The sequence below is a fragment of the Pieris napi genome, chromosome 3, assembly GCF_905475465.1.
Source record: "Pieris napi chromosome 3, ilPieNapi1.2, whole genome shotgun sequence".
In the NCBI taxonomy this organism is placed as follows: Eukaryota; Metazoa; Arthropoda; class Insecta; order Lepidoptera; family Pieridae; genus Pieris; species Pieris napi.
Window position 1 is genome coordinate 4,207,536 of NC_062236.1, and position 26,059 is coordinate 4,233,594.

At 32.4% G+C, this 26,059-nt stretch overlaps 2 protein-coding genes across 4 annotated transcripts in view; one reads left to right on the top strand and one right to left on the bottom strand.

The window, feature by feature from the left end:
- The first annotated feature begins 6,116 nt into the window (after positions 1-6,116).
- On the top strand, positions 6,117-8,008 carry LOC125063694 (carcinine transporter-like). Its single transcript, XM_047670269.1, has one exon. It carries the CDS (start codon positions 6,313-6,315, stop codon positions 7,951-7,953), a length of 1,641 nt encoding a protein of 546 aa, XP_047526225.1. The 5' UTR covers positions 6,117-6,312; the 3' UTR covers positions 7,954-8,008.
- Positions 8,009-11,089: 3,081 nt separating this feature from the next.
- The window catches only part of LOC125063635 (centaurin-gamma-1A), a 121,192-nt gene continuing 106,222 nt past the window's right edge, over positions 11,090-26,059 (bottom strand). For 2 of the 3 annotated variants that reach the window (XM_047670171.1, XM_047670172.1), the window contains exons 4-15: positions 21,965-22,106; positions 21,698-21,832; positions 20,971-21,095; positions 18,881-19,405; positions 17,463-17,628; positions 16,355-16,549; positions 15,454-15,617; positions 14,749-14,860; positions 14,127-14,244; positions 13,598-13,717; positions 12,906-13,128; positions 11,090-12,307 (exon numbers count right to left, since the gene is read on the bottom strand). In XM_047670171.1, coding sequence (XP_047526127.1) covers positions 11,918-12,307; positions 12,906-13,128; positions 13,598-13,717; positions 14,127-14,244; positions 14,749-14,860; positions 15,454-15,617; positions 16,355-16,549; positions 17,463-17,628; positions 18,881-19,405; positions 20,971-21,095; positions 21,698-21,832; positions 21,965-22,106 — 2,415 coding nt within the window. In that variant the 3' untranslated portion in view covers positions 11,090-11,917. Of the gene's footprint in view, positions 12,308-12,905; positions 13,129-13,597; positions 13,718-14,126; positions 14,245-14,748; positions 14,861-15,453; positions 15,618-16,354; positions 16,550-17,462; positions 17,629-18,880; positions 19,406-20,970; positions 21,096-21,697; positions 21,833-21,964; positions 22,107-23,358; positions 23,500-26,059 lie in introns of those variants that run through there. The other variant, XM_047670173.1, reaches the window with a different exon arrangement.

Sequence of the window (26,059 nt, forward strand, 5' to 3'; positions counted from 1 at the left end):
ATTTTTTTGATAGGTATTTTGTATGGATATAGAGAAGGAGGTAAATGAAAAACACAATTGAATTGATCAAGTTACATTTATTTGTACGCATAAATACAATTATGTCAATTTTAAATGGAACGCCTCAGAGCGAGGTAACGCCGCATGAGTCATGTTTTTTTGTGCGTGCAGCCGGCTCCATCGAATTATAAGACGTTGTCACGTCAAAAATTATAAAAGTGATCGATTTATTTAAATCAATTTGAAATATAAACAGTGGTTTTTATTATAGTATATAAGATTAAAAGAATATTTTGATCATAAAATAATTATGTTCCGAGATTTTTTGCCCTATCTATCAAAGTCAATCAAGGCGAGATTTATCTTAGACCGACGTTATCGAATTTCGGTGTCACTTGCTCAATTGATCACTTACGATAGAATTTATAGAGATATTAGAGATATTTAAAGATATTTTTATATAATATTTCCTTTACAGGTCGAAAGCGTGATGCTTGATGTGATCATGTCCTTAATGGGTTGTATGAAGTCCCAGAGCCCAACACGGCACACTTCTTCATCTGTTGCGCTGATAATTTCACTGTTATTTGTGTATATTAATCAGAATTCGGTATATAGTATTCAATAAGCACATAGAAAGAAAAATCCATTTGTCCACAGCCAAAGTGACTTTGATTACAACCATTGAGAATCGGATGCTTAACTACTGCCCCAACTGTAACCTTCTATTGAATTCAAAATAAACAAAAACGGTCGCTTTCTGTAAGGCGTTACATTTCGTTTTCGTATCCGAGTTAAATTTGGGTCTTTATTTATTCTACTATTAGCCATAATTTAATGAACAGCTAAGTACGGCTGTTAGTCTATTTTTGACAGTTCACTTAGCTAAGATTGTTTAAATATATATCGTTTTCTGTAAATCGATTAATAATAAGTTTTCATTGTTTTAAAACAATCAAATTCTATAATCAAATCTCTCCGTTCTTTTTAAAAGAGTTTATAAGTCTTCGAAAACTTAAAAAAAACCCGGGTGAAGTGTTCCGAAAGTCATCATGTTCGTCGCGTATTTTTGGATGTTCAAGTATAACTCCACCGTCAAAGGAGCGATAGGTATGGAGTTGTCAAATGACTGATACAAAAACAAAATTATAAATAATCTAATACCCTTGTACTAATTACATATAATCCTTTAAATTAAATATTTATACCGTGTTTTGCTGTTTGAATTTATCAGTTTGATAACAATATCTATAGATTCCACTTTTGCCAACAATTCAATTTTATAAATTTAGAGCATTATTATAAATAAATACCTAAATGGATTTCGAATGGGAAATTTTACGCTTGGAGCTTTAAGGGGCTTATCGAGGCCTTTTATTAAATACTCTGACGATCAGAGGATTAATTTACATGTCCAAATGGAAAAACTTTTTTACTTTTCAATTATGTGGTGAATATTAAAAACCAATTATTTGTGATTTTATTTCGAAAAATACAATAAAATCATATTTTTTTATTTATAAAAATATATCACTATTTAACTGTAGAAATTAATTTAATCTGTGCGCAACATGCGTTCAGATACTGCATTGACTAATCCAAGACGAAACGAACTAAATAAATTTATTGTTTAAACATGTAATATTTGCCTTTGAAAACTTGCCGATAATTCTCAGTAGAACCAACCTCCGAATCAGTAAGTAAAAAAATTACAGAATACAATTAAAAAAATCTAAATTAAATTTGCTTGCTTCTTTGTTTATGCTAGAATTTCTCGTTTACGTTTTTAAGGAAATTAAATACAATATTATTAATAATTTCTTTCCTTATTTTGATTCCAATCGAAGAAGTTTTTCATTAATCTTTGGTTTACAGGCTCCAATTAGATTTTAACTAATAGTAGTTTTAATTAAACGTTTTCCTAGAATGAATATTACAGTACAAAAACCCACGTTTTGAGTGTTTTATAGCCATCATGGTTAGCGAGAGACCAATCGTCTCACTGTCATCAGACCACATTATAAAGTTAATTTCCTTAGGGTAATAACCAGATTCTGAAAAGGTGGGAGCTTGTAGTTTATTGTTTATTAGAATGCCAAATCATAAAATGACTGCTTCACGACTGATTTGAGAGCGACCGCCGATGCGAAAACCGCTGTGTGAGTTCGAAAAGTGAGTTACAGAATCGCAGGGCAGTACGGGGTGTCATTATAAACTATAAAATAAAAGTATTAAGGCATTTTTGAAGTTTGGCAAAATTGTTATACTTACACGATTATTATGCTTAGCTTAACATAAATAACCTGATACCTAGCACGTGACCGGTCAAGAAAGTCTAAATAAAAATAAAATTGGAGTCGCAATTAAGAAGCTTCGTATACAAATTTTAAATCAACATATATCCTACTAATATTATAAACGCGAAAGTTTGTAAGAAGGGATGGATGTTTGTTACTCTTTCACATAAAAACTACAGAATGGATTTTAATTAAACTTTGCTTTTTTAGCTTATACATCAGAATAACACAAAGGCTACAATTTATAAAGATATTGTGTGAATTGTCCATAATATCAAGTAAGTAAGTAAAAAATTTACCATCTGCGAGCCATTCTGGCTGCCAAAACCGCTAGTTACACATATTACATATTATGGAAATGTTTATCTTAATAATTAGTCCTACAAAAAATTCCGCCGTATTATATAACATCTATATCTTATGTGTAAGCCATTATAGCAAAAATAGTGACCCATAGCTACAATAAAAAATTATAATTCCACATTCACATTTTTTAGTAATAAATTGATACCTAAATGAAATTAGAGACCTACTTTTATCGCTTCTGGTATTTAAAGTAGATAAAATACGTCTTTCACGCTAAATCATTTGGACAAATGTTATTTTAATTCTGCGCAGACGAAGTCGCGGGCACCAGCTATTATACATATACTATAACATAAAACATGTATGGATACGGATATCATTCTTCGATATTCTTCAAACAAAATTAAATATCCAAATTGACTAAACTTCAAGGTTATTGAATAATTAATGAGTTTGTTACCGAGAAAAACAAACTTAAAAGACGTATTACGTCGTTCCATTTTCTGTTCTACTCTTTGTTCTTTTAACAATTGGTGTATTTGTTCAGTAGTTACATTTGGTTTCAGTAACACTCTTGTTTACAGTGTAAAGCACACGGCAAAGTGGGTCATGAGCAAATACTATCGCTTTTCTCTTAACGAACTCGAACTCAATTAACTTAATTAAGACTTAGTGTTTATTTATGAACTGTCCAACAGCGCTCAAAAGTTTAGTCATGGCTATTGATAACTAGACCAATTGCGTTGTAAACTAAATTGTTCATAATAGATATATGTTGGCGAAAATTGTCTTTGATTGGAGAATGTCAACCCAGACATAATTATAGCAATTAATTGGGAACGACCTTCAAACTCGACTGCCTAAAACAATAAAACCTGTGTTCTATACTTTATATATATATATATAATGGTATCGATCGTTTGTACGAGTACTGGGAATAAATAAGGCGCAACTGCGTTTCTCTGTGAATATAAAAGTAACAACATTTAAAGCCTATATTTTAGGTTTTATAAAATAAAAAAATGTAATGAAAAAAATTAAAACATCTTACATCTATTATGTCAAGTGACAAATTAAACATCGTCGATCAGACGGCAAAGAAGAAAAATAAATTATAAAAAGAGTTTGTATAGGAAAATATGTTTTCCTCACATATATATAAAGTATAGAACAGAATAAATATGCTTTGTGTCTATACCATTTGCAAACAGAATTTTTTAATAGCAAAAGCCTATTTGTGTAATCCCTTGAAGAGTCATGGAATAGATATTTGTTTTATTTATTATTAATAGGTACCCTTCTTAGCTTGGTAGCTTGAGTTTATGCTGAACACATCTATTTCCCGGGAATGGAAACCGGAACGGAACCAAGAAACGTATTTGTTTAAATTTGAACGCTAAAAATTGTCACTTTCAATTTTTAAGATTAATTATCTTTTTAATTAGCTTCGAAGTAATTAAGTTTTATACCTACTGTATAATATAATATGTTTACACGAAGCAAATTATTCTACATGAACAATTCTTAGAAAACACATCATGATAATGACCATGTAACACTTCAGTTAATGTGACACTGAAAAGAGATCTGTTGACCTTGAATAAGTTATTATTATACCATTAAGTTTCATAGCATGGTTATATAGGAAATGCTAGTAAAGAGGAAAATGAACAGCGCTAAACTAAACTCTAGCAAAACGCATATAACAACTGATCTTTGCGGAACTATAATTGTCATACAATTTCGCAGCACCCACCATGTGAGACAGGTGACCATTCGCTAGAGATGAGCAGATAAAAAAAAAGAACAAGCAATCTTATTGTTTACGACATGTGTGCTGCGACCAACTCCACACACTTACTTTTAAATCCATATCGTAAGCAATAAAATAGTTTTTGTATTTATAAACAAAAATATAGTTTTATTTTTCGTTGTATAAATTATCGGATTTCATAAAGGATTGCGGAAACGTATGGTCATTTAATGATAAATATCCATGAAAAGAGTATGCAAAGTATGAATAGCCACGGAACGGAATAGATAGATCACGTTCAAAGAGCCTTTTGTTGAATTTTTACTGAATATCCCCGCTTTGGCTGCCATAAAATACACACTTAAAATCTAAAAAGTATGATTTTTAATCACACAGTACGCCTAACAGCCTAAATCGTACTTTTTTAATAAATCTTTATTAGTCTCCGCACGTATGTGGCCCATTTGCATACACGATAGTTTGCACAGGCTTTTATAGTAGATAAAAAACTAAAAACATGACACTGGGCAACTTTTTTACAAGAGATTAAACTAAATTATGTACCTACTTGATTTTCCGTTGCATACATATTTCATTAATGCAAATGAACAAGCAGGGAAAAACATAAATATTATGATGAATAAACCTAGTCATCAACTTATAATGTATATATTTGCTATAAGGAAAATCGGATAATAATATTGAAGCAGATTGCATAATTCATAATTATCGTAAGTAAATTTGTAGGTACTTGAGAAACGTCTTCATAGAATCAGAAATAAAAACCTAATGTATGTAAGATCGACAAACTTGCTTGTTTCAAAACGCATTTATATCAACAATTACCGGAAAATTATTTTTACGTTTATGAATGGTAGATAGCTCTTACGCTAAGCTAAGAATAAATAAACGAAGAAATATTTCCTTTGTGGAAAAATTTGTGTCTTCAAAATTAGTCCGATATATCCTAGAAACTGAAATTTGAAAATGTTATTTATTTAAATTGTTAATATATTTTACACCGCTCATGCTTCTCTAATGAGCTCCAACTTTGGTCTCTGACAACACAATGAAGCAATACTATGGTGAAGTTTCACCATAAACACTTCCGACTTCGACCGTAATCGAACCTAATATCTCAGGCGTCCAGGCCACTTTACGATATCGTTGAATCACGAGGCCTACACGCCATATAAAGAACGTTTTATAATAATTAGCACTAAATTTAATATTTTGACAAACGATTCAGGGTCGAAATACAATTTATATGAAAAGGTTACCATCAATGTTTTGTCAATCACGTTCCATATAGATTGAATTAATTGAGACATATGGATCGAACGATTGGACGCACACTCACTAATTCATGAATTTTATACAGTGTGTCAGCCAATGATATGATTAAAATTATTAAATTGTGTCTAATATCACTTGAGCTTCTTAATTTTTGTTCTATATTTCCTAGTAAGTCTCTGTGGGATTTAAATACATGATTAATAACATAACTTTAAACAAACAATACAAACTCAGTTATAAAATACTGCAAATAATAATAATAAACTTTAAAAAAAGAAAAATAATGCTTTTAAATTATAATATTTTCTTATATATAAAGGATAATGTAATCATTAAATTTTATCCTATATGAAATAAAAATTAAAAAAAAAATCAAATTGAATCCTATTGAAGTCGGTTAAAATAAAGCTTATTTTGCAACTGCCTGTATATCTCTCACGACGTAAACTGGTATTTATTGAAATACATTCTCAGTTTGTTCGCTGTTGGAATATTCACCCAGATGAGACAAGTTTAGTTTTTCTTTGTAATTAAGAATTGCAATGAAGATGGATCAAAATCAAAAATGTATCTGTGGAAAAAAGTGAAAGTGAAATCAGATATCGTGTCAATAAACTTAAATAAAAGCTAAGTGAAAGAAGTCAAATTAACTCAAGAAATATGTCAGGTCAAGATGTCGATTTTGATTCTTTGCTGTCAGCCGCGGGTGAGCTTGGCCCCTACCAACTTTACATGTCCTTCGCGATGTTTCCCTTCTACACGTTTGTTGTATTCGTATACTTCACGCAAATATTTCTGACAGAAGTATCGCCAAACCATTGGTGCAGGATCCCCGAGTTGGAAAACTTGACTGAAATCGAAAGACGGGATTATGCAGCGCCCCCAGACAATTCTCGCTTTGGATATTCAAGATGTTCAACTTATGATGTAAACTGGGCGGACATAGTTTTAACAGGAAATAAACCTGACAGCAATACGCCAACTATTCCTTGCCAACATGGATGGGAATTCAATAAGAGTGAAATACCGTATCCAACAATCACCAGTGAAATGGGATGGGTTTGTGAGAAAGACAGTTACCCTGCTACGGCACAGGCGATCTATTTTGTTGGTTCTATAATTGGAAGCTTCATAATTGGCTATCTAGCAGACCGATATGGAAGATTAAGTGCAGCCATCATCAGTACTCTTATGGGAGGTATCTTTGGAATTCTTACTATTTTCTCCAAAAATATTTATGATTTTTCAGTCTATAGGTTTCTTACTGGGACCGCATATGATTCTTGTAGGATAATGGCATATCTTATTTGCTTAGAATTTATTGTTCCTAAACACAGGAGTTCTGTGGCAAACGTAACCTTTGGCGTATTTTATTGTTTAGCAGTTGTCGTTTTACCCTGGATAGCTTTAGCTTGTGGAGATTGGAAAATAACAGCATTGGTGACGTCAATTCCTCTATTAACTGCAATACTAGCTCCTCTTTATCTCCCAGAAAGTCCAAAATGGTTAATTTCTAAAGGACGAGTAGACGAAGCTATCAAGAAAGCTGAAAGAGTTGCTGAAGTAAACAAGAAAGTAATACCACCGGACCTCATTGAAAAGTTTAAGGTAAATGCTTTGAATTGTGAAGAAGCCAAGGACATGAGCATTTTAGAAGTGTTTAAAAGACCATATCTAAGAAATGTATTCCTTATAATATGCCTTCAGTATACTCTGGTAGCCATGACGTTCGACGCATTGTTTAGGACAATTAATTTATTAGATTCTAATTTCTTTATTTCATTTACACTAATATCATCTACAGAGCTTCCGTCCTCGTTGGTGGTTGCCTTCATAATGGACGTATTTGGAAGGAGAGTCCTCATTTTCGTATTATTAGTACTTACTTCAGTTTTTGGTGTGATGACTACATGTTTCTCTGGTTGGCAATCAGTAGCATGCGCCGTGTCTATGAGGTTTGTTCTAAATATGGCGTATAATATCTCAATTCAATGGGTCCCGGAAGTATTGCCCGCCGCAGTGAGAGCGTCTGGTGTCAACATAGCTCATATATGCAGCTCTTTTGCCATGATCTTCTCCCCATACATAGTCTATTCAGATGTGTACTATCGTTCCCTACCGATATTGATATTATCTGTTTGTTCGTTAGTGGCTGCAGCAACCGCACTATTTTTACCAGAAACAGCTAATAAAGTAATGCCTCAGACATTTGATGATGCTGAGAAACAAGCAAAAGATCATAAGCTATGGGTTTTCGCATGTAGTTGGAATGAAACTGTTAATAAAGATTTAAAAACATAGTATAATGTTGGTTATCAATATTTAATATATTAATTAATAAATGTGTATAAACTTTTATGCTTATTTATTGTAATAAATCCTTATAAATAATATATGTATAATAAATATTTGTTGTTTAATTTTCCGTTGTTTAATTAAAACGGAATCAAGTTGTTGTGTTGATGTCAAGTCAAATCTGTTAGAGATATTTTAATGCGTGTAGGTGTCAAATTATTAAAGGAATAAAATTCTTCACATCCATCATAATTCTTTATTTCACAAGATTAAGAACATCAACAAATTTCTTAAAAATTACAATAACGAAGATCTAATCGTAGAACAGCATCTTGCTGCGCGCCGTAAATATGTACAATATAAGCTCTTTGGCCTGTACAAAACAAACATAGCATAAAAACGAAATTAAAAAAAAAAACAAACGCACGTCTGGGTAACGAAGTTAAAATACTTTATTCAAATAACGAATCACTATTTAAAGTATAGAATAGGTCTTTTATTGCTGGTAAATAAGTCAAAACACCAAGTCACGGAAAATATCTTATTCCTTATAATTAGGTATTTGGTGCTATTGACTTATATACCAAATCAAGAATTATATGAAATAAACAAATCCGTAAACAATACATGAATTTTGCATCAAATACAGTTATTTAAGAAATAAATGCATTCATTAATCTACGTGAAAATCTCGATGTCTCGAGTATCAAGTGACAGTTAGAAGACATTTTATCGTAATCTCTTATCTATAAACAAGTAGGTATAAAGCGTACTACCTAAAGTAGGCACAGAAGGGTTCAGTACATTTGGCTTAACTTTGAAAAATCTTAGGATTATCACATTAACCATATGCTATAGGTAAGTGCAAACGCGAACACTTATATACTTTTGGAATCTCTAACTAGTAATACTAAGGTTCTACGTTTAAATAATTTAAAATTGGAATGTTTCAAATCTTTCAAATAAACCGATCTTTCTAATTCTAATCTATATGGTCTAAGATCCCGATATACAACGACCTTCACCGAGATTCTTATTTAATGAAACGTATTTTATATTTAATTTAATATGTCAATAAATATAATCCATATGGGTTACCTAGCAAATTTCATTCCAGAGTATTTTAATTAATATTTAAAAAAAAAAATTTTTTTTAAATTTCACCGGTATGATTATTAGATAAATTCTATACCAATCGAAAGTATGAAGCCCTGAAGAATATGCAAACGTTAGGTTGTTTTTAATCAATTAATTATTTATGTGACACTAAAGTATATATACATCTTTAGTAAAAAAGAAAGTTATAGTGATACATATGTAATACTACCCTGATTAAAAATATTGATTAAAAAAAATTTACTACATGCAAATTATAAAAAAATATTTTTTTTAAATATTAATTAAACATACTCTGGACTGAAATTTGCTAGGCAACCCATATGGATTATATTTATTGACATATTAAATTAAATATAAAATACGTTTCATTAAATAAGCATCTCGGTGAAGGTCGTTGTATATCGGGATCTTATACTAATAAGTGATACGAAAGTACATCTTTTACGGAAGCGACATTATTTATAAATAGCCTAAAATAGTGTTGAGCTGAGATCTTTTACACTAATTTAATAATTTATCTAACAACTACCTATACCTAATACTGATATTCCACCAGATATGGATAATCTGCGGACAAATAAATATTCAAAGGCAGAATACCAGTTTTGTGATCAACACACAAACACTACACAACTAGAAAAGATTTATTACGGTGATTTACTGTGATGTTCGATTAAATGTAAAAAATTACTATAATTAAAACGCAGTATCATACACAAAGTAATCAATAATGCACATTGTACATGCTTTTGTTCAATGCATATATTTACCTAATTACATGCCATTATCTAAATTGGATTATATGAACATGTAGCGTTATCTTTAATGTGCCAATGACACATTTCATCCTTGAAAATCGACATAAGACCGAAAACGATGCACATAATTATTTGGATAGGAATTCAAGATAAAAATAGTAAATATTTTTTTTACTTTATAAATAAAAGACAAGTATATACGCAATATATATGTCGTGGCCCGATCGAAAATCATCATTAGATTCGATCGTAAATATATAACCAAACATCAGTTTAGTGAAAATTGTTTTTATTTTACCTTTTTTTAATTTAACTTATTGACTGATTCAATTCTCCGACATTTATAAAAACGCGGGAACCACACCATGCCTTTTAACTAGGACATAATTTCAATTTATGCCGCCAATATGCTTCACCGAAAGAATATCGCTTCTTACGATGAATAATGTTACTCATTTACGATTGGTTTATGAAGGAATCATGAAATGACCGCGATCCGGCCACGACACATTACTGAACTGGAGCGTAATTTATGCATTGAAACGTATACGTACGAATTCAAGGAAATATATGTATTATAATTTAATAATGTTACAATTTTTGTTATAATACGTAACGATAAATTTTCATTTTCTCTCGACTTTAATACTTTAGTATTATTTACAAATTAGCTAAAAATAAATTTTAAAAACATGAAATTAGTTTAATTCATGGTTTCAAATTACCTACAAGTTCAATACTTTGCCATAATTTTTTTATCGATTCCTTTTTATGTTAATCGGTACATAATTACAAAATTTCAATTGTCTACAAAAAATAAATGAGTTAGAAAAAAGCACCGTAAATTAATTAACTCTGAAATAAATTTGCTACACCACGCCCATTATTAATTGCTTCACTAATACTTTGAATTCTAGTTGTGAGCTGCTTGCTACTCTGAAGCTTCCAATAACGATAGAAGTATAGATTTATTCCAAGACATCAGCATTGAGAGAACTATAAAGAAATTGTATACAAATCAATAGATTTAATCTTCGCCTTAGGAGCGTTAAAGTATTACGTAACGCAATTTTTGGAGATTATTGACCCCCCCCCCCCCCATGTAACTCGCCGTAACGTTTTTCAGTACCCAAGTACAGTACTGTACCCAAGTATAGTAAAACGTTTCGTGATCACCTAGTGACTCTTTAGTTACTATTATGTGGTGTAAGTCGAAACCAGTTAACAATAACGCGTAATTTAATCCCCGCCCCGCATCGTAACGTTTTACAGAAGGTAACCCCCCCGCCCCTCCAAAATACGTTACGTAATACTTGAACTCTCCCTTACGTAAGGGCGTGTTTTCCCACAATTTTATTTCGCTTCGACGATCATGGCATGGTTTTGTAAGACTTAGCGCGATCTATGACTTCTGTATGTCTAAATGGAATACATTTTTAACGTAAGTCTTAGTGCTAAGACTCATATCTTAATCTTAAGTAGAAGTACTCTTAGTCAATACTAAAATAGGTTTCCCTACCAGCGGGTCAGATATGAAGTGTGACACATTTTCACTATATTGCACAATTGAAATAAGCATAGTTCAAAATACAAATTTAAATGACTATTTAGAATACTTATGTACATAGCACTATAGGTGTATACTTCGTGTTTTGGTAACCTCACATTAAGCTTGTGCATCTAATAACAGGAATAAAATGGTAGTAATACTTAAAAATATTACTTCGACGTTACAACTCATTTGTCTCTTTTCGTCACAGCGTAACAGAAAGAGACAAAAAATGGTAATTAGACTGATTTATTTTTTAAGAGAGGTTGCACTGTCTAGTCTAGTCTTTATTTACGCTATGAAGCAATGCGACAGATTATAAATAAATAATTTTACTGATCAGTTTTTTTTAGTTAATTGAAGTGTAATAATTCCAATTAAATAATTTATATATTTTTACGAGCTCCGATAGTGCGTTTTATGTCAGTAATCTAGTAAATTTTTTTATAATCGTCGTAACAACAGATTAACAAAAAAAAATTACTAACTTTAATTTGTTTTAATTACCATTTTATTCCGCCATCATTGGTATGTTTCGCGTGTTTTATACAATGCTGCCACATTTCCCGTTAGTAAGCGATAGGTTTGGGCCAAGTGAGGGCCGGCTTAAGGTCGCAAAGCCTCCAGCGACATCGAAATTGAACTGGTTATTTTGTAACCCCAGTAGTATATCTATTAACGCGTTGGCCGAACTTTGCGCGTTCAGGAGTTCGAAAATTATGCAATTACATTCGATTTCCTTGCTTTTCGCACTCGAGCTGGAGCTAGTTGAGGTATTTCCAGAAGTTTGGGGAGGGGAGGGGTGGAGGGGGCACATGATTTGGAGGTTTTTGGGATATTGAGTCGGTATCCCCGAGAGATGATTCGCCGCAGCACGGGCGTAGAAGAGGCATGTGTGGCCATCTGCGTCCGGAAAGTTGGGGTTGCCATTGTGCTGAAAAGATTTTTTATTATGTTTAACAATATATGATTTATTAAAAGTTTTTTAACTCAGCCATAGGCAGTTGCGTTAAGTTGCTATGAACTTAGTGAATATAACATAAGTTTATACTGAAGAAGCTTGTTTTTCAAATTCATATATGGTATACGTGATACATACTCAAAAATATTCATTCACCTATCTCCACTAATCAATTTACAAGATTTAAAAGAACATTTTTTCAACTAAAAAGGCTAAAAAATATGAATACATACAAACCCCAACAATCAATTTCATGTACCTTCAGATTATAGCTCAAATTACCAGAAAATAGATATATTTAATGTAACTAAAAAATAATATAAATAACTCTGGTATCCTTTATTAGATATTATGGTTTTGTTATTTCTCTTTTATATTAAATATATTACAATGATCAATGCAACTTACAATTTATTACATAAGTATATATATTATTTTTGTATTAGTAGGTAATAATAATAATTGTTAATTGTGTTTTATGTTTAATAACTAGCTATAGGAATACTACAAGGAAATAAATAAATTTCAACGTTTAACATTTCAAACACTATATGAACAAATCCCAACTCACCCATATAAGAAGCTGGGCAGCAGATAAATTTCCTGCAGCGGACGCAGCTCTTAAGGCAAGCGACCTCTCAGTGGGGGAAGGGGCTCGCGGCGGCGGCGCGGCCAACAGCCTGGCGATCGTCGACATCACGCCACGTGACGACGCCGTCTTCAACGCATCACTCACGACGCTCGATTCGGTGCTCGATAGGAACGCCCGACGCTCGTATTTCATTCTTATCCACCTGAAATTGAAAATATTGCTAAAATCAAAGTAAAAGAGAACTCACAATATTGAATTATAAAAATGTATAATATATAAATATTAGTTCATTTTTTTTAATAACGACTTTCTTAAGTAAATCGACATGGATAGAAATGGAAAGGACCAAGGGGAAGAAAGAGAAGAGGTCGCCCAAAAAATAGGTGGATAGAAGAAATAGAAGCGGTAGCATGAAACGAATGGAGAAAGAGAGACATAGACAGAGTCAGTAGGAAAAAGCTGGAGGAGGCTTTTACCCGTGAAGGGTTTCCGATAGACGGTACTAAAGGTAGCTAGGATATAGGATAACAAATATTAAAAAATAAAAAATGTAAAATAATCTAAGCTAGGTATATATCATAAATTGGAATCTATGCTAAGCATTGGTTACTTGGGAGATATTAATGTTCAATTTTTAAATAGATTACTTTGGGATAAATGGAATCACATACCGCTCCTTATCCTCCCTACTGCTGGCCGCGATAGGTTTGATGTGCCCCCTCAAATCCGCTTCCCAAATAGAATTGGCTAGAGTATTGCCCATAGACACCATCACGCTCACGTGACCGAGACTGGAAATAAAAAGAAACTTTTAAAATAAATTATTTAATAAAAAAAAACGTTATTTTTAAATAACTAAGTCCCTCAGTACGTCAGAAATGTATTGGATTTAAACATATGGGAATCATAGTTATATGTAATAGTATAGTACTGATTGTTAGTGACTAACGCACGTGCTTAGCTAGAAATCTTAAGTTCGATTCTCGACGCGAGCTGCCCTATGCAAAACATTTATGCGTCGACGCCCTTTAAAATTCTTAAAACTTTCGATAGTCCTCGCAATCATTTAATCCATTTTACCCAAAATACTAGATTCATACAAAGATATGGTATCTAAGGCACAGAACCAATAAAATACTTATTACTTAAACATTGATTGCATTATTTTATAAATATTCAGATCATCATAAATTTACTTACGGCCACTCATCTAGGTCCAGAGAGCGAACCCTTGATATATGAGAGCCGAGGTTCCTGTGTATGCCAGAACACTCTATGCATATTAATACGCCTAGATTCAAACTCGCCCAGTCCGGATCTGGAAAAAAACCACAGAAAACAATGTAAGTAGGCACTTTAAAATGAATGTTATTGTATTGGGTGCTAAGTAATAAAGAATTTTATTGAAGTGAAACTTATTTAGGCGCATGAGGGTATTTTTTTTAAATAATAATATTAGCGTCACGAAGATGAGCAGCGTTTTTATCGAAGAAAAGGGAGAGAGCGATTAAGAGTGAGTGAGAAAGGGCGAACGTAGCATGAAACAAATAGCCATGGAGCGAGAGTAGGGAGCAAGCAATACTTTCTTGTCGTGGTCGGGCCTTTGCCACCGTTTTTCACCGTACTTTTCTTAATGATTTTTTTTTTATAGAACAGTCGGCAAACAGTTAAGTGATATGGACACTCTTGATGCCAAAGGGCTCGCGAGTGCGTTGACGGCCTTTAGTTGGGTTCGACACTCATAAGGTTAAATGAAGAAATGATCCATTTTAATAAACCTAATTATGTAAAAATTAATTAAATATTATTATTAATATAATACCTGTAGCTCCACAATCACAACACTTGTCGTTTCCTTTCACCCTCCTAATGTAGTACGTAGCTCGTACGTCGCCCGTTGAATTCGCGCCCGTTGGTGCGGGCTGACGGGACGTCTGAAAATACATACATTTATTTAAAAGAAATATCCATTAGTAGATTTACACAAATATAAACAAAACAAAATATTATAAAGTTTTAATATGTATTTAATCAGAGGAAAACAACATTTAGCATATAAATGTACAACATGCGGTCTTATATATATACGAACAAACAGTTTAATAACAATAATCTTCTTTAACGAAACTGAAAAACAAAGCCTTTATTTTGTGAAACTATAATCTATGGCATAAAAAGAGAACAGTAAACTCTCGTTACCAGGCCATAAAATTAAAAAAAAAAGAACAGTAAACGAGTAAAATCAAAATCTACGTAGCTCTGTGCGAGAAGAGAACTGACATAACGGTAATGCTATAATATAATTCTTATTTTCTACGTCATTTCATATATTCACAAAACTTTTGATTTTGTTATATTACGTATCAAGATCACAACTGACAACTGCTATTATTATTACACTGTCAAACAAAAAAGTAATTTAGCACTGCGACCTCGAATGAACCCTCGATCGACTTCAATTACGTTTTGTATCTAAAAATATTTATTTGAGTAATTTGTTAATCATAAATAGAATGTTTGTACTAACCCGTCCTTGTAGCGACGCCAGTATCTGCGCTTCCACAGCTGCAACCCAGGCATCTCTTTCCGCTGCGGCTGCTCCAGGACTACTCCCTCCACAGACTTCCCATCGCCAACGCTTGCCATCCAGACTTACTATTGTAAATTCACAGGATGTTGCATTTTCACCCTCTGAAAAGAATAATTCATATCCTTAAGAAAACCCATTAGGGAGCGATTTTGGATGGTGGGGGGGTCCTTTTGTAAAACTTTACGATACGGTGCGGGAATTGAATTGCGCTTTCTTGTTAATATTATTTTCGACTTTCCAGTACTTAACACCACATAATGGTAACTTTAAGGTATAAAGAGTCACTAGGTGGTCACGAAACGTTTTACTGCGCGATACATGGGGGGGGGGTCAATAATCTCCAAAAATTGCGTGACGTAATACTTGAACGCTCCCTTTTACAAAAAACTTGGCCAAGTGCGAGTTGTTCCGTAGTAGCCAGATAGATTAGGGTACATATATCTATTTCAAAGGGCATAACGCACTTGCGAGCCTCCTGGCAATTTGAGAGTCCATGGGCGGTATCACTTAACATCAGGTAAGCCTCCTGTCCGTTTGCCTCATCGATACATAAAAATATGAAGATTCAATGTAGTCTTAATAGTTTAGGAACAAAGCAGCCGTGGCATAGGAACAGATAGAAACGGCGAATCTATAAGGGCTCTGTTGCCATTTGATTACTAAACCGTAGTTCAGCATTTTAGCAAAATCGCGTCTTCAAATAGAAATCGTGCCTGACTAATGCAAAACTCAAATTGAACTAAGAATAACAGATTTCTTTAGATAATTTAGTGAGATTTTACAAATTTATATCATTCAGGAAACTTTGATCTACATCTAAGATAACCCAAGGCAATACCTTCTTCATCCTTCTTAACACCACTGCTCTTCATCCGTCGATGCCTTTTCTTCACATGTGGAGTGTCTTTGTCCGTTCCATTTGCGATATCTATCTCTGATGCTAACGACTGCCGGCTAGAAGCCGGTTCCTTCATAGCTTCAAATGCAGAGATAAGAGCTTTGTCCGTCGCCCGAGTTGGCTTATCTTTGTAACCTGTAATCAAATTAAATTATGTTCATAAACTATGTATCCTTCTAGAGATTAATTTAAAAGAATGGAAGGTCTAAAAAATTTACATTTAGTTCTTCTTTGAGTACAACTCAGAGTAGTTGATAAAGTTTGACGGTTAAAATGAGCATTTAAAATGAATTGATAAAAGATGCAATGATAATCCAAAGGGATTTACAGCTTTCTTACGCCCGTACCCAATAACCTATCTCAATCCATAATCCCCCATCTGAGTCATAGTAATCATAATCCAAATGTTGTAACAAGTGTGCCAATAACCAATCGACGGATTGTAATAGCCATCTGTCGATACAAGCTATCCATGGGAAGTCGTATCGGTGTCTGTGGAGAGACCTTTGTAGAAAATGACAGTTGACGAAAGCTCGATTCAACAGTTATTTATTTTAACAGATTTTAACTTACACCAGTTTTTTAAATAATTAAAAAAACTGTTTGTTATGTTTTAAACATACACATGTATATTTTTATGTTATTTGTACGGTTTTATTTACTTTACATTTATTATCAAATATGAGTGAAAACTCGGTAAAATGGAATGACATTTTATCTGTCGCCAAAAATGGATTGTCTTTGTAGGGTTTGGTTATTGGGATGGATAGGAGATCGATCGACTGTCACGGTCTGATCTCTGATTGTTTTTAATTTATTTTAGATTGTATTTAAACAAAGAGATTGTGGATTGATTATTGGGTTCGGGCGTTAGACGTTACACTAACGTGGTAGGGAAAATGGTTTTAGATAACCTAAGTCTATGCATATACCATTGTGGCTATCAGCAGGCTTACTCCGTAACAGCAATTACGCTTTTGTTCTAAATATAGAAATAAACTCGAAATAAATATTTACACATAGTATTTTTTAATAAGTCAACACTTACCCAATGATAATCCACCAATGCTGTCATGGATGTCGAAGTTGGTGTAACCATTGTATCCGGGGACTGTTGTGATAATAGATTTTGAACCCCGTGGCTTCTGCCCTGGTACCTTGACAGTCACATACTGAAGGGCAATTTCTTTTCCATTCACATCTTCCATATAATCCTGAAATTTCAGTCAAAATAATTAAAAAGATGTTGCTATATCTAAGAAAATTCGTGTCTTGTAAGTAAAAATCAGTTGTATATAATATTTTCCAATTAAATGTGATAGTTAACTATATTTCACGGAATGTATTAAGTGTGAATTGTTTAAAGCGTGAACTTATAAATTAAAACGGTTTTATACTGTGAGAAATTAGCCTAAAAAAACTGCCACGCGCGTCACTTTGTGTTTAATCGTTGACAAATTGTACTCCAAGTGCACATATAAATACTTGTCGAGCTTCCTACTCCTTTTTTTTTGGACCGATTCTATAACATTATATAGTTTTAAACGCCCGAAAGGAAAGCAGCCTAAAAGCTAGATTATATATTACAAAGAAAGTATTAGTTTATTTGAAAATAGGAACGTTTTATAATACTTATAACAAAATATATTCCTATTGATTTCATTTGTATCTACGTTTGTTAGAATGATTTAAATCCCTTTCAATTAACACTATTCTACACTCATTCGAAAACTTTGAAAGTATGCTTTTCATAAAAAAATGATAGGTTTTCCAATACCTAAAACCAAAAATTTACATCGTTGAATATCGTTTGGATAAAATACTTAGGAACTAAGTTTTACAAGATGTTACCTAATACATACTGTAGCGGGCTGGGGCAACATCTTAAGTCTAAAGTGCATAACAATGTAGTAATATGTTGTAACACGTAACCCTAAACCCATTACGCTCATTAAAACCCGTCATGTAGATTTTATTACCTCGCCTTCAATAGTGTCCTTGAACCAGCCTCGCGAAACCGGTTACAAATCCCAGCCATAACAAATACACATTCTTAACACAATAGACAAAAGATCTAGTATAATTTAACTTCTATAGATTCTTTATCAAATGCTCCGATAGCGTGAACTTCAATTGGTCAATGTTGAACGTAGGCCTCTTCATGGAGACAATTGTTTTAGTTTGGATATACGAAAGCTTATAAAAAATCAACGCACATGAGAGAGAGATAGAGCACAAAATAATTTTTCCCTCAAATCGTTTGATCTATTGATGAACAACACAATAATTAAATTCAGGCAAGTAGGTTAAACGCTTATTACTCGTATGACAGAACGTTATAAATCCAGAGATACTTTATATGGTTGAGAGAAATTTTAAAATTATAAGCCACTAATTGGCGTTTAAAATAACCTAAGTCGTTTCAAATAATCGTTTAAAATAATCTCTCTATATAAAATAACTTACATGTAAACTCGGATGATACGTCAGTCTTCCATCATCACATAACGTCACATACTTTTTCTTCCACTCTTTGTTCAACGCTTTGCTGCTCTTCTTGTATAAGTAGCCTTGCTTGAGGGGTATTGCTCGTCCCGACCCTAGCTCACCGTTCTTCAGCCTGTCATCGCCTTTCTTTGAGGGTGTGAATAGATTGGATCGTCTTCTAGACTTCCTTGATGTCGTTGGAGTAGAAGACGGAGTAGGGAGATCTTTTGATTCCTTAGACTGAAGGTTATCGAGACAGTGCTGCGTTGTGTACTTGACATTGTTATTTTCTGTTGCTATGGAAACAAGGCCAGATGAAGAACCATGGCTGCCCAGAGAATTTCCCCACCGGGATGAGGTATCTGAGCCATTTGTGCTGTGAATTTCAACTACGTGTGTAGAGGATATGCCGCTGCTATTTGAAGATGCGTCAAAGGATGATGCTCCTCTGTGTAAGTGGTGTGATGATGCTGACAATGTGTGATGACTTCGTGGTAGTGTGTCCTGAAATGGACAATGTTTTGTTTCAGACTTCTGTTGATGCTTAGGTATGCATAGTAAACATGTTTAATTAAGTACAAAATTAAATATAGAAGATAACAGTAATATCATATATAATAGATAATGTGTGTTATTACTTTAATTTACCAATAATTTTTTATACTTAGTTGTCCCATACAAAGGTGTCTGATTCGTATATCAGTTCAGTAGTATCACAGTTAAAGGTTATTTGAACTACATATTTCAATTTAAGCCTTTAATGAAACTCGATTCTATCTAAGGAACCTAAATTGGTTATGAAGGGAACTATTGTTTGTGATTGGTTAATCATAACTTATTGTCGCTTGCTATTTTATTTGTGGAATATGACCAACAAACCGTATATAAAATTATATATGATATTTTAATTATTAAATATATCTCATCAAAATTTAATAAAATTGTTTTAGCAATTATTTGGTAAACATGCAATTTTATTTAGATATTTTCGAGAAATTCTAGTTTTACTATAACATATTTATAATTAATCTCAACATACAATTTGACAAAATTCCTTATTTTATAGATTTTTCGTCATGTTAACACAATATATAACACATACCTTCCACGCATTATATGTCATAAAAACATGTTAATGTAATTTGTTCATATAGAATATAGAATAGTAATATCTTCTCTGTTCTTAAATTACAACATTCATATTATGTATGATATTATAATTTATAAGTTATCGCTTTCACATGTAAAAGAATAACATAATAAACATGAATATAGGCTAAATATTCATGTTTACATAAAAAACAGGAAAGCAAGAAATTTTCATTCATTTAACATATAGGAATTATATAGTACATTCCTCTCCATTATATTTTGTAATTTTCCCTGCTAATTAGACATAGCTCATTGTGCAGTTAATACTTTATTCTTAATTTTTATTATTCTGATATTGCAATGATTTTTCAGCTCAGTATTACTAATGGAATAATAAGAATTATGAACTCTTCAATACACCAAAATGTTCTCTTTTCTCTTAACATTTAATTTTCTTTTCTTTTAACTTTTTTTATGAAAAGGAAAGAAAGACACCTTTAGTTGTTAAGGTAACTTTCCAATAAAGATTCTATAATAAAGAACATGCCTTGTAACAACAGGAAAAAAATTCAGGATTTCTATAACTAAATCTTAGATTTGATACCACTTATCAATATATATTTTTCTTTATTTGATAAGATTATCATTACTAGAATTTTGACATTATTATCAAGAATTGTTGTTTCTAGATTATAACACTAGAAGTGATATCTTATTTTACAAGTTTTAGCTATCAATAAAATAAATGGCCTATTAATGGTTTTTAAAAACCTAATATTAAAGGACCTCTATATTTAAAGTAAATTTTATGTAATAACACACAAATTTGGGTACTTTATAAACTATACAAAATTTAAATCGAATAGTGAAGGTAAAATAGCTAAACAATTAATTACATATTGATTTCCATCAAGGCCGCAGTTTGATGAAGCGTGATCACAACAATTTATAATTAAGCCACAATAATATAGACTCACCTTATATAGAAATGTGGAATGGTTATGGCTTGGTGAGTTCGCCAGCGGTTGTGGAGTAACCGGCCTCGAACCAGAAAGACATTGGGATGAAGCAGACAACCGCGTACCTACAATCTTCTGGCATGCTGAAAAAATCACCACCACATATTTACACGTATTGAAACACACCTCATTACATGCAAAAACTATTCACTAATATATTAATTCTACACACGAAAGGTCTTTAAACGGTAAAAACAACACGCACATTCGAATTTAGATGATTTTCGACGGTCGCGTTCTTCTGCTCTCTGTATATTGTAGCAGGAACTTCGACGTCTCAAACTGGATATAGGCGACATATTTGTCTTGAATAAAACTGATTTATCCATTTACGTTTTCTTTATTTTCTAAAATTATTCACCGTAACGATCGTATCACCGGCAAACATTAAAACAACAGCTGTCAAAAATGTAAACAATGCGGAACGAATGACACGACTCACACGACCGCTCCGCGCTCGACTTGGGGCCGGTGTTGCCAGTTCCCCATTTGCCACCTACCGCGCTTCAAGATAATTCCCTGACGCAAATGCAAAATGCGTAGGTGCCATTTGCAACGTAATAGCGTATAATTTTAATCGAATTTTTTTATTACACATAGAATACTTCATAATTACACAAACTTATTTTTAACTGATAACTATTCAAAATATATATATTTTTTTAGTAAAAAGATTTAGTCTTACCATCTTGAAACACTCGTTCAACGTTTAATCCATACGTTGCACATGTCTCATAATATGAACACCTTCTGAGTTCATTTGACAATTTGCGAGCGCGATTATCATCCACAACTCGGGGACTGCTTTCACTTATGGCATCTGGAAAAGCCACCGTTCATTAGATATGAAATAACTGGCGGAAGCATCAAACGCATCGTAATCACTATGTATAGTAAAATATAGACTCATAAACCATAAAATATACAAGTAGGATGTGTAAAAAATAGGTACCTTGTGTTCCTACTAATATTATTGGTATTTCGGCAGAATTTCTATAATGTGACATTTTGTTGAAGTAATTTGAAACTGTATTATAGCTTGATTCGTTTTCTAAACTAAACACGAAGATAACTGCGTCTACCCATGCGGTGAACTGCAACAATAAAAAAAATTATTAATTTAATAATAACAACTAATTCCTTCCCATACTCCTCCGAAACGGCTCGACCGATGCTTTTGAAATTTTTAATGCATATTCAGTAAGTCTGAGAATCGTCTACTATATATCTTTGAAACCCCGCAGTGATAACTGATAAGGTGTGTCCACTCCAAAAAAATTGTTTTTTTTTTTTGTTTTTTAAGATACAGCATACAAAAATACATACAACCCCTAATTGTTACCCCTCTACCAACAACCCCTACGTTTTATTATTGTAGATAGTTATTTTTAATGAACAAAAAAAATGTTTCCTAGAAATAATACGTACATTATACCTATACATGGCAAAACAACGTTTGCCGGGTCAGCTAGTTACATATAAAATTATTGCAAAAGAACTCGCAATTTAATTTTCATCGAGGAAATAGAGTAAAGTTAATACAGGTTTAAATTTTAGCCCTAATAATAACTTAGTAAAAACCACTCCCATGGTTTTACCGTAACGATGAAGGGTCATTCCGCTATCATATGGAGGGTTGGAAGGGTTGGGTTTCGTCTGGATGTTTAACGTACTTACAGCTAGAGGGTTACCAGCTATTTTTACGCGTAAAATAGCACAACTATAAAATTTAATAATTATAAAATTAGGACTAGTCTAAAAATTAATATAAAGATGTTAAGATTTGAGTGAGTAAGAGGGTTACATATGTAGAGACACGGAGATAAAATTTAATTCCGAATTTATAAAAAACAATTTGAAATTAAATTGCGATTCGGGATAATTATATAATATATTGTAATCAATGACATAAATAAGCGCAAATTATGCCCACATTGCAAAACTAAATTATTAAAGTATGATTTGTCAAAGATAAGGGCCAAATTTTTTAACTAACGATACCTCTCTATTAAAAGAAATTACATTAGGTACGACATAGTAATACGAAAGCAATGTTATGAAATCATAATACATACAATATTTTTGATGTTACATTTGTAATTAGAAAATTTTTTAGCTGTTAATGCCTATTTCTTCTATATTTTTTTTTAAACTGTACTTGCTAATAATTGGTATTTTATATGTAATCAAATTATTCATTATTATCCGAGTATTTATCACGCATTAATTCTAAATAATTGGTAAAAAAATACATCCTAGATGCTAATATTAACTCAAATCAATCTGGTCTAACTCAAGGACTGAAATTAATTAACAATTATTTTTGCTACGTCAATAATAACTCACCCGATTATGATGTATCCTATGACAAACAAACACTAGGTTTATCTACTGGAAAAATGTTAGAAAAATATAATTTGCAAAGAATATTTTGCTAAAGTAGTATATATAAGATTTTCACAAAACGATTTGTGCGAACGGAATAATGTTCGGGAGGCTACTGGGCGGGCGGGCGGCGGGATAGAACCTTGCATAGCCTCCATATTTGCCGTCTTGCTCACACAACGGGAAATGAAAAGGATAGCCTTAGTGGATGCACTCATGTCCAAACCCTGCATTTACCTATATTATAGCTTAACAAAATGTACTGGAGATGAAATCTATTATTGCTGTGTTGATGACTTAATACTTAGACTTATAAAGATACTGTAAAGTATTACTATTTATTTAACGTCGTTGTTTCTATACAAATAAAATTTAATTTAGAATTTTTAATATATTTTTTTTTGTCCCAAATTAATTTTTAATTAATTTATAATAACGTTAAGATAAATCACAATTCCATCTGTAACATTTACTATAACAATCTTATCTTTTCAGGACATATAGATACCAAATGCGGAATGAGTTCGACAGATAACGAATTTAATATCCTGTAACAAATTACCTAATTATCACGAGAATGCACGACATTCACATAATAAATATAAAAGACTTTGTTCCACATTAACATGTGAAAGTAAACATCAGTTCTGGATTATCTTACCAGTGCCCGAATTGTGTATATGTTAACGTAAAATTGTAAACACCGTTAGATTGTAATCTATCTCGCGAGATTATAAACTGTCGAAAGATTGTGAACCTCAGCGTACTGCTTACAATTTAACGTATTATTATTCGGTAGATTGTACTACACTAACTTAGTTATCATTCAAACTTCTTTGGTCAATTACAGATTAATTTTACTTCCCAACAATTTCATATAACTACCGAATAATAATACGTTAATTTGTAAGCAGTTCGTTGAGGTTCACAATCTTTCGACAGTTTACAATCTCGCGAGATAGATTACAATCTAACGGTTTTTACAATTTTACGGTGACATATACACACCTCGATCTCTCCAGTACGAAGTTCTTAATACTAATTATAGGCATGTCACAAACAACATGCCTTATTGTTTTACTATGTCATGTAAGTTAATACGTACATAACGAGTAGGTACTTTATTACATTTGAGTTCCAAATAGCCAAGAAGTGGGAGGTAAATTGACATATGTAGAAACAGACTAGAGTATTTGAGAAACTACTTCTAAATAAAAAAAAGGTATTTATTAATACATTCTTAATTGGCGGTTTATTAGTGTTTTATTCGGACCAAGAAAATCCGACCGATTTGGATTATCTGGTTGAGTAATTAGAAATTTTATCATATGTTTCAATAGCCAGCAATTTATTAATTAAATCTGTAGTGAGAATAACATTTCATTGAAATATGTGTACTTGTGTAGGTACAGGTAGGATGTTCCATTTTAAAACAAACTAATATACAAAAAGGAATACATTGCTTCAGAGTACAAGTTTCAAGTCATATTTTTAATTTATAAAATAACGATTAAAATACGTCTTTTTTGATGTACCCAAATTGTTCATAGTCGTAACAAAGATGCGTAGAATCTATATTCAAGCGTGCGGCGTGATCCTTGACGACTTGACCGGTTTCTATTGTGTTAAATGTAAAAGATCACGAACTGGTTTTCAATATAAGTATCTCACTGACATATTACTAGGACCTTATTATATGATTATTAACATTATACTAGACTTGACAATGTAGTATGTAACAGCGAGCCGTTAATACTGTATAAAGCAGCTCCTGAAATAGTCTCACAGTATCTCTCAACAGGCCGAATGTTATAATAAAATCATAAGTATCTACTTGTTACTTTAAGCTTACCTACTACACACTTACGTACCTAAAGACGTAAGACAACCAAAAAGGGCGGCCTTTATATTGAAAGAAACACGCGATTTAACAGTGAAATAGTAACAACGGGATATACCTGCCTAACGATAATTAGAGTAGTACTTTCACAGATCAATAAGGGCTGTTTTCCGACCCTTAGGAAAAACCCTCTATTGACTATACGTGCCGACTGTATGGCGCCATGCTAAAACAATAGCAGCTAAAATCCCCTTTTTTATTTGTCTCTTGTTGAGAACATTAAAAAGTGTAGGGAGATTTTGTTCAAGATGATGGATAGGGGAGTCTGCTCTCGTCTCAGCTAAAATCGATAAAGTAGTGTACATGTAGTCATAATGTCAGCGCTGTCAACTTTGTAATCAACTTCATAATTGGAACTTTGTTGATCGAAAACGATAAGTTATTGCTTAGTTATATTTTATTTAGGTACCTATTCATACAATGTGTAATTACTTTACACATTATAATAAAAACGAAATTTAATATTAGATACTATCTTTTTTCTTAACTGGTCCTGAATTACGGTTCACATCGTTGGATATACATATATGTTTTATGAAACACTAGCTGGTGCCCGCGACTTCGTCTGCGTAGGATTAAAATAATTTTTGTCCAAATGATGTAGCGTTAATATATTTTATCTACTTTAAATACCAGAAGCGATAAAAGTATCGTTTTTCATTTAGGAATCAATTTATTACTAAAAAAAATGTGCATTTGAAATAAATTATAACTTTTTATTGTACTTAGTTATGTTGTACTTAGTTCACGATTTTGGCTATA